Source organism: Sardina pilchardus, chromosome 16, assembly GCF_963854185.1.
Source record: "Sardina pilchardus chromosome 16, fSarPil1.1, whole genome shotgun sequence".
Taxonomy (NCBI): Eukaryota; Metazoa; Chordata; class Actinopteri; order Clupeiformes; family Clupeidae; genus Sardina; species Sardina pilchardus.
Window position 1 is genome coordinate 15,537,191 of NC_085009.1, and position 10,131 is coordinate 15,547,321.

Genomic DNA, 10,131 nt, shown 5'->3' on the forward strand with positions numbered 1-10,131 from the left:
TAGCTTAGCTGTGCATGTTGAATGTTGGTAAACCTCATTACCCGACGCTTCAAGAGCACTGGCATGAGAGCTAGTAGCCTGGGCTTTTAGCTCAATTGTCAGCCCTGCTTGACTCCCAGTCCGAGATGTTGCTGTTTTGCGGGTTCAAGACTGGGTGTGTTCAGGGCTGAATTGCGCAGAATACACATGCCGTAATAGCTATGCATTATATTTGCCTGCTTGTGTTTTAAGGATATTGGAAATGGGCTTCTATGGCCTCTCTTGGCCACAGGGACCTGCCGAACAAATCCTAAATTCCTAGGCTAACTTGTGTGTCTGTTATCAAAACGATACACACACTCAACCTGGGTCCAGACAGATGCTTCAAAAGCCGCATCCACTTGAATGGTCATGGTAATCATCAGCAACCTGTTATGCTGCATGTGCAACAAAAATTATGTCATGACAATGTGTGTTATTTCTTTTTAACTGCCATTGTAACTGTCAATATTGAGTTAGCCTTGCTGAGCAACGACGGCACTGTTAAGGAAAGAGTGCTCTCGAGTTGCCAGACATGGAGGATCAATGTTAGACGTCATAATGGAGAGATGAGAAGCTCATAGAGATCCAAGGGCAGCGCCTTATCATACAGCACAATACAAATTATGAGCCTGTGTGAGTATGTGTCCTGGTGCATGTGCACATCCCATATCTGATGCACGTCTCTGTGCACTCTATACGGTACAGCCATACATGTATTATGCTGATGTTGACAAGAAATCACACTCTGTTGTCAGGGCCTGCGTTGGCCCAAGTTGAATTACAAATGTGTTGCAATCTCTTGCTTTATTTAACATGATGTGAATACGGCCTTATCTTTTGCTGATCTTAAAACAGAAAAAAAGGAAGTTCCCTTAGTTTTCGTACCTTGAAAAATAGTTTCCAAAATTATTTCAGCAGTTCATCAACTCATAACAGGGTGAATGGCACTTCTGCTTTCACTTCGCAGCCCTCTCGGCTATTACTACACTATGTATCGTTACCAGATCGGGTAGCGTATCTGTAGTTTGATGAAACGAGACATAAGAAACTACAAATTTGACTTGCTTCGATGTCGCAATACATCATACTTACATAAAATCATACAACATACTATACCTTGTCTGTGGACATTGTTAAGTGTGTTAGTCAAGTGTGTTAGTCAAGTGTTAAGTGTGAACTGTAAGGTTTTGGTGTCATCTGTGCACTTGTGTGTTTGCTAAAAACATGACTGCACTGTAGGCCTATACCCTAAGTGAACAAACAGGCCATAAAGCACACTTCTCTGAAAGGGTGGCCTAACAAGCCATCAGCGGGTAAGTCATCACAGTCAACTTTTCAGTCTGTACTCTTTACTGAGCTAAAAGGGGATGTGGTGACTACAAATAGATACATTCACAAGAGGCTAAGTGAGGGAGACTGACACTGTGTGAACTTGTCAAAATAAAAATACCAATACAAAACACACACACTAAATATACAGGAAGTGGCATAGGACTGCTATAGGGAAGTTCCTTAGCTAAGTGATGCAGTGTGAACTGTGAAAGCCTTTCGTTGTTCATCTGTGTACTTGTGTGAGTGACAAGCTGGCCTGCTAAAAGGACATATCTCTTACTAAAGGACACATCTCTGAAAGGGTGCCCTAATACGTCACCAGCAGGTGAGTCATCACAGTCAACTTTTCAAATTGAGCGAGACTCTCAGTCAGTCCTGGACTCTTCTTCCTTAATATTGAGCTAGCCAAAGCATTCTTCATTCTTTTTTAAGGAAAGGAAATGCACATTAAATTATATATCTCTGTTGACTTTGTAATGCAGACGTACATGGATACTTAAGGGCTATTCATTTTTGTGTCTCTTTTGTGTCACTTTTGTGGAGTTATAATGTGAGTGTATTTCACTGTATTGAAGAGTATGCTTGCAAATAGCATGTGTGTGCCATGCCGTGTGTGTGTGTGTGTGTGTGTGTGTGTGTGTGTGTGCGCAATGTGTGTTAAAGATTAGTGAATTACTGATGCACCTTCATATTGCACCTGACCTCTTACATCTGTTTTTCAAGATGAGTATAATACCACTCATGCAAAGACAGTTTTACTTAGACACACACACACACACACACACACACACACACACACACACACACACACACACACACACACACACACACACACACACACACACACACACACACACACACACACACACACACACACACAGGTACAGCTTGACTCAAGTGAAACCTCCTTATTGAGAAACTTACACAAGTTAGAGTAAAAAAGTTTGTAGTTGATAAACTCAAACTACAAGTAACTTTCCATTTGATATTGTAGTAGGCCTACATTTTCTAAAAGTCCATAAGCCATTGTGAAATCGACAGTGAGCATGTAATGTGTGAATGTTGGCATATGTTCCAAAAACACTTGAATGAGTCAAGCTCCAATCTGTGATAAATAGCCTAAAATTAATATAAATAAAAATTGTATTCTCTTCAGAGAAGGTGTGTCTGACGCGGAACACAACAAGTGTTTATTCATCAGCTATTTTCCATAACTCGAAAAAAAAAAAAAACGACCAAAGACCAAAAATGTGTAGATGCTGATCTGAGAGCAGATACGAGCAGCATTATTAAAGACTGTTCCCACCCGAACCACAGAATGTTCACCCCACTACCTTCTGGGAGACGTTACAAGTCTCTCCGCACCCAGACCAGCAGGTCTAGAGGAAACTTCTTTTCTGTCACCCTATAGTGAACTCCAGCTCTGGATCCCATGGACAACCAACCAACAAAGCTCCCAACACCCAAATCCAAGCAATGTGCTTTTAAATAGACGTGTGTTTGTGAAGATGGCTATGAGCTTTGCTAAGTAGCTAGCTGGTATTTTCTCACAGGCGCTTCTGGCGCTCTCTCCCCTGCCAACTTTGAGCTGATTTGTGGTAATAATGAGATGGAAATGTAGTTGAGAAAAATATAATACTGGCTCAAAAACTTGCTCCAAAAAGTCAAAATACAAAAAAGACGCACACAGACACACACACACACACACACACACACACATCCTTATGTGATCCATCATTGTATTGTATGAGTAGCAGATTGATATTTTAAAGTTAATTATGTGTGGGTCAAGTACACTGAACTTCAACTGAGTATATCACACACACACACACACACACACACACACTAAAAAATGTTAATGGCACATTGATCAGGGAAGGAACAAGTTACAACAGCAGGGACAACACCCAGTCAGCCATGATTGCTATGGACACTTGGTAGAAGTGTCATTTTTAATACATCACACACACAAACACACACACAAACACACACACACACACACACACACACACACACACACACACACACACACACACACACACACACACACACACACACACACACACACACACACACACACACGTTCTCACACCCCAAGTTGCAAGTGAAATGAAACGTCGGAGAATTGTCTGAGCTATTGACTGTCTGTTTGCTCCATGACAGCCATGGTGGAAAATGATGATGTCACATATGCTAAAGTCAACTTCAGCCAATCAGGGAGCAGGAAGAAGAATCAGAGTGGAATTAATGGTCAGTGTGCAGCTGTCTTAATCAGACAGAATCTCTTCACCAAGTAGTGCTAAAGATGGTTATGATTATATATATATATATTATTTTTACACACAAGGTCACAAAGCATGTGGACATATCATGACTTTACATAGCTTTACATCAAAAACTTTGTACATTGTACATACAACATTGCTCATGGAGGTTGTGTTCCCCCCCCTTCATTCATACTATTACTGTTGTCACACATACAGTATTCTATATACATTCTTGAATTTCCCCTTGGGGATCAATAAAGTATCTATCTATCTATCTAGTACACCCTTCACGCACACACACCCTATTCACACACACATTCTCCTCACACACGCACCCACACTATCCACACATGTGCTCATGGTTATGATTCTATTTTAACATACCCTTTTCTTTTGCTACAGAGAGGGAAGATGTAATCTACTCAAATGTGAATCATCTAAGAGAGGGTATGGGATTATTGCATGCACCATGTTTAGTGTTTGTGATTCGATTTTTGTGCTCATGGCCATGGAGTGTATTTCAGTTACTGCTGCCTTTTTGAGCATCCTTTTCTTTCTTTCTTTTTTTTTTGTTGACTAAATCTTCATAAGAACACCCACCATGTTTTGTTCAATGCCATACTGGGTCCGTTTCCCAAAAGCATAGATGCTAACTATAGCAGTTACCTTGGAAGTGCCACTGCTAAATGTAAGTGAGTTTGTAAATGTATGTTATGCAGAAACACTTACTGTAAGCTTCATATTGTCACATAGTATGTTTTTTATTTTGGAAAATGAAAAAAAGAGGATTATTGTTTGTTCTTTCTAAAATGTGACTGAAATATATAATATCAACACTGTTGAGTACTTTCAAAGGTACATCAACAGTTGAAGACTTCGCAAATGTAGTCCCAAACATCTGCATGTTCAAAACAAGTAGGCCAGGCGCTTTGTGTGTCTTACCATGTAGGCTAGCTCGCCATCTATTGGCTTGAACGCTAGATACATATATACTGGTCGCAAAATTATGAACATGTGAGTTTGTGGGTTCCAAAACCAGATCAGTTAAGAATCAGTGGCTAATAAAACATTTCACATGTTCCACTTTTGCTCAAATAGCTCATTTCTGAACGTTTTTTGTTCAGAGTTAGTGCAACTGTATTTGACAGATAGCCTAGTGACAAAGTTGGCATTCAATGTGGTACGATCTGTTTGTAAATAAATTGTAATTAAAAAGTGTTTCAATAGTCCAGGCTGTCACCTACTGTACATGCTTGTGTCCCATATCCAAGGGGAATATTCTCACACCTATGTCGTGCCACTCGTTTCGAGGGACAAGGGGTAGGCTATAGGAATATTAAACCAGTGAAAGACCACGTAGTTAGTTAACTTTGACATGTTTACAAAAATGGAATACTGATAGAAATAAATTTGATGTGCGAGTATGGTTCTCAATTTATGAGAATGGTGTTTGGTGCAGGGTTTTACTCATGCATGTGTGCTAATTTAACAACTTGAGCCTATTTCTGTTTATCTATGCCACCCTTGAATTAATCAGTGCCCCACTAGGGCCACCCTTGTTAAAAATGTCTAGAATCGCCACTGAATGAACGACCCTGCCGATTTAAACATTCAAAAATCACACTGTTACTCCAGCCTCAATACAAACCAATTAACTGTATCTTCACTGCCATCTTCAGGGGGATCGGCTCCTGATGTCTCCTCCCCTGAAGTGCGATCCAAACCGAATGACCCCTTACCAACACCAAGGTCAGAGGTCAAGACCAACAAGAGGACATGTCACAGATCCACTATGGTCCTGCTGGTTCTGTCTATTCTTTTGCTGGTCATGACCATCTGTCTTGGAGTGATGGGTGAGTAGAGAGAATTCCCATCAGAAACCCATTCTGACTTGTAAACTATAGCAAAAATAGCAATACCATGTAATTATGTTACCTTCAAATAGTGGCTTAAGGAGAATAGACACTGCTGATGTGTGCCTGGAACACCTGACACTGCACTTTGTTAGTGTTACATAGCATTAGCATTTTCATCAGTTTAAGAAGTACATTCAGCCAGATCTACATAACTCTAGGACAAATAAAACAATCCCACGGTACCCACAAAGCATTAAATGTGAATCCAATACCCATCAAAGTGATTATTAGGTACTTTGTTTCTTGAAACACAGCATAACATTATTGTGTGTTGTTTGAAGAACTAATTTCAGTACCAATGCTACCAATAGATAATTACAAATGCATTGTTATGAACAGTTTCATAGCCTTCTCTCATTACAGTATGACGATATACTGCACTTTATTGATGTATTTATGTACCTTATACTGATATACTGTAAGGTATATACTGAACCTCATACTTGATTGTTTTTTGCCAGTTGTGCTGAAGGCAGATTTGGAGGCAGCTTTACGTGAAAATGAAAAAAATCTCACCGGTGAGTGATTAGCCTCTACTCTGCAGCCAGTCCATTGGTAAACTGATTTAAGATATATATTTTTCACATAGTAAATCTCTTTTTTTATAGATCATTTTTCACAGTTAAAAAGCTTGATGAAAGACAAAGATAATCTCACAAATCATCTGGAAACGCTGGCAGTAAATCATAGCAAAGAGAAGATTGACCTGAAAAATCAACTTCAAGGTGAATTACTATACTATACAGTATGTCTCAATGTCGTTTCTTCAACCAAAGTTAAACATATAGGTAAGTGTAGAATTTCCCATGTCTAATCTAATCGCTGTTGATGAAGGCCTACTTTCATATCTTAGTTTCTCATCAACACTTTATGCTTCTGTATAGAATCACACACCCTACATTGTTGACTGACATTTACACCTTGGAAGTATCATTATGCCACTTTTAGATCCGGACCAGCTATTTATACATTTCTGATTAGACGAGAGGCATTCCATGAGTCATCATGAGTGGACATCCCCACTCAAGCCTTTTACCACTAGTAGCCTAATCACCCCACATATTGCCCTGAAGTATTTAGCACAAACATTCCGTTCATTCAAAGCAAGAGAGCAACAATTTCGCAATGTCACTCTGGAGTGTGAAAAACGGCATGTAAGTGGCTGGCAAAATGGTCGTAAATGAGCTCAGACATATCTTTTATCGTTACAATACCTGAGTTTTTAGATTTACAGTAATAGAGCTTATTTCTTGCCAACATTTACAAAATATTAAGGCACAAACCCTGAACTTCTTTCTTAAAACAGAAATATGCCATTCTAAAATTAGCCCCAACATCTTGGATTTGTTCATTTTCCAAGTTCACTTTCAAGTAACAAACATGATTTTTTAACGTAGTATTTTTATGTAACTTGGCATTGGCAATGCATTTTTACGTTACTTGGCAATGGGAAACAACAAGGTTAAGATAATATATTTTTGAATGAACAAACAAATATAAAAATAAACTCTAAAAAACACAATTTTGTATCAAACTAAATTAGTTTGTAATGGAACTATTGTAAACCTATGCCACTTCTGGTTATTGTAATGGATATCCCGGCTGCCTTCGGACATTATTTTTAAAGATATTAACACTTTATAATTTTAAAAAGACATATAGTTAGACAGAACTTATAATAGTTGAGAGCAAAGTTTTGTGTTTGTTATGGATATAAGGAAAAACAATGAAATGACAACACAGAACAGACAGAATGAAGACCTGAACTTGGAGCATAATGATTTGAAACAACCGTCATGTTAGTTTAACACTTATCGTGCTTACATGCTTAACACAATCGAAAGGTACTTCTAAATCCTCTCAAATGCATGACCAGTGAATCCACAGGCTGTCAAAGGTGGAGACATGATTGTCGTATCATTACAACTCATGTTTAGTTTGTAATGGAAACAGGGAAAAACAATGAAACAACAAAACTGAAGAGTCAGAATGAAGCCCTGGCCCTGAAGAATGTTGATTTGATGAAGAACCTCTCAGGTACAGTTACTGTATTTTAGTTTTACACTTATCATGCTTAATGCTTAAAACAATCAAATGGTCCTTTTAAATCCTCTTAAATCGAATGCATTACCAGTGAATCCACAGGCTGTCAAAGATGGAGACGAACACGAGATGGAGATGAACAGTTGTGGTATCATTAGCGTGCCAAGTTCATGTTTTGTTTAAACTGATTGAAGTGACTGAAAAATGTTTTCCCATGCACATGAACACACATATTCCCTAAAAATAGAAGTGGGGTGAGTGATGTCTGTTAGGGACGAAGGAAGGAAGGAAACTGCTTGATCTACTATGTCAGTGGGAAGTGCTGTTATGTCTCTACTGATAAGAGGAACCGTATAATGATCAGCTAATGTGATTTTATTATTCACGCTGGCAGTGTAAGATGTGTCATTTTGTGTTATTTGACTTCCCCTTAACAGAACTCCAGAGGAAAAATGCAGACCTTGAGTCACAACTCTCAGGTAACGAAAAACAAACATGGTTTGTATTCCCTAGCTGCATTTTTCCCCTGTAAAACAAGACAACACACAAAAATCACCTTTTTCAAAGTTTCACAATTGTGACGTCACCAGATCACTATGTAGTGAAATTGCTATTTGTTTGCAGCTTCACAGGAAAGTTGTGCATCTGGCTGGAAGCCTTTCAATGGGAAGTGCTACTACTTTTCCACTGATGTGAAGAACTGGGCTGACAGTAGGGATGCCTGTGTGACTATGGGAGGACACTTGGTCATCATAGAGAGTGCAGAGGAGCTGGTAATATACAAACACCATGCATCCATCTTTTCATTTGTTAATGCACACAAAGGCCTACATTACTTACTGCAGATTCCTTTGGTTGTGCATGTTCCTCCTAAAGGAGAGCTTGTACGGATCCAGGCATGTTTGTGACTGTCACAAAATCATACACATGCAAGCATGCTCGCATGCACGGTCGCACGCACACAGGCACTCATGCACACATGAGTTGGTGCTCCAGGACAGGGACCTGCCTGGGAGTTGGGTGTCTCGCTCAAGGGCTCAGCCATTGATCTGGGCATTTAAGAACTGTGTTCAGGGATCAAACCGGCCACCCTTCAGGCACCCGGCCATCCTTCACTAACTAGTAGGCCACAGCATGTTGTTTTATGTGAAATAGGAAAACTGGGGGGAAATCCCAATAACTACAGCAAAAGGAACTCAACACTGTTCCAGTGTATCTTAAATTAGTTAGACAGTTTCTTTATTTCCTTTTAGGATTTCCTAAAGGGTGTCATCCTTTCTATAAAAATCCTTTCTATGTCATACTGGATTGGTCTGACTGACTCAGTTACAGAAGGTGACTGGCGTTGGGTGGACGACACAGCCTTCCGCTCTGACTCCAGGTACTAAGCCAATCACTAATCATTAACATTTTGTATGCATGACTGTTTATGCTGGGTAAATCATTTTGCATATTTGTGTTAAATATCCCTTGTTTTGTGTAGTTTCTGGGAAAGAAAAGAGCCTGACAACTGGACAAAGAACAATGCCCATCCTGAAGGGGAAGACTGTGCCCACATGAGTGGTCTTAATGGTGGACATTTCATGGATGCCTTTTGTTCCGATAGTAAACAAAGAATATGTGAGAGTAGCTTGCAGTGCTCAAAAGGGGGATGAGAGGTCTCTCTTCATAAATGGTCATTAAACATGTGTTTTATGAGATAAAAATGTACACGTTTTTAGATTTTGCATCAGATTTAGCTATGTAGTGTGGCTCAAGCTTGAAACTGAGCATCTATGAGTATAGCAGCAAATGTACAATCTTAGCAGAATATATAATATATAATAGTGTAAACAATAACTGCATGTGATACCTTTGATATCCAGTGGCGAAATTAACTGTTAAGATTTTATCCAAAATAATATAATGACAGCCACAAACCTGTAATAAAACGAAATGTACTGCACATTCTACCTGCTTCTGTTTCATTCTTGTTGCAGTCTTTTCTTTGTCGCATAAATAAATCAGCTATTTACTTGAATTTACTGAATTCTGTTCCTGTTTGTCCTTTGAGTAGTCTACACTCTAACTTAGTCTATGATATGATGAGACATAATCTATGATGTAATTGTAGTGGTGGAACATTGCACACTTCTTAAGGAGCCAGAATAAACAGTTTTATGGGAAGAAAATAAACTTCGGAACAAGAAAGTAGCATTTACCATATTTACTGTTGGAATGACTTTGAGCTCAAGCTAAATAAAATATTCAAATTACAATCACATTTACTTTGGCCATGGATAGGATAGCCAGTGGTTGGAGAGAGCAAAGTTCTCAAAGAGGAAGTTGTTGAGTTGACGGATGATTTAATGGTGGACTTTATGGATCTGCATTCTACTTGTGCCGTTGGGGTCTGCAGCCCCGGTTGATGCACTAAGAACATGTCTGATGAGGAACTATACGCCAATGTGAACTCCATCCAGAAGGAGACACCAAGGGAAGACTGTGTCAATAACCCAAGTAAGTCTGCAAATATCCTCAGTGGTATTTATTCTCAATCTGATCCTGGAAAA

At 39.2% G+C, this 10,131-nt stretch overlaps 1 protein-coding gene across 1 annotated transcript; it reads left to right on the top strand.

Moving 5' to 3' along the window:
- Window positions 1-1,546: 1,546 nt before the first annotated feature.
- On the top strand, window positions 1,547-9,364 carry LOC134060055 (asialoglycoprotein receptor 2-like). The gene is made up of 11 exons (XM_062516627.1): window positions 1,547-1,678; window positions 3,517-3,603; window positions 4,023-4,067; window positions 5,300-5,473; window positions 5,998-6,054; window positions 6,145-6,261; window positions 7,490-7,573; window positions 8,017-8,058; window positions 8,204-8,352; window positions 8,833-8,960; window positions 9,063-9,364. The coding sequence occupies exons 2-11, from the start codon at window positions 3,519-3,521 to the stop codon at window positions 9,232-9,234; spliced, it is 1,053 nt and encodes a 350-aa protein (XP_062372611.1). The 5' UTR covers window positions 1,547-1,678; window positions 3,517-3,518; the 3' UTR covers window positions 9,235-9,364.
- The last annotated feature ends 767 nt before the right edge of the window (window positions 9,365-10,131 follow it).

Coding starts and splice junctions, on each gene's coding strand:
- LOC134060055 (XM_062516627.1), top strand. CDS start 3,519: ATGGTGGAAAATGATGATGTCACATATGCTAAAGTCAACTTCAGCCAA. Junction 6,262..7,489: donor CCTGAAAAATCAACTTCAAG/GTGAATTACTAT, acceptor TAATGGAAACAG/GGAAAAACAATGAAACAACA. Junction 8,961..9,062: donor GCCTTCCGCTCTGACTCCAG/GTACTAAGCCAA, acceptor TGTTTTGTGTAG/TTTCTGGGAAAGAAAAGAGC.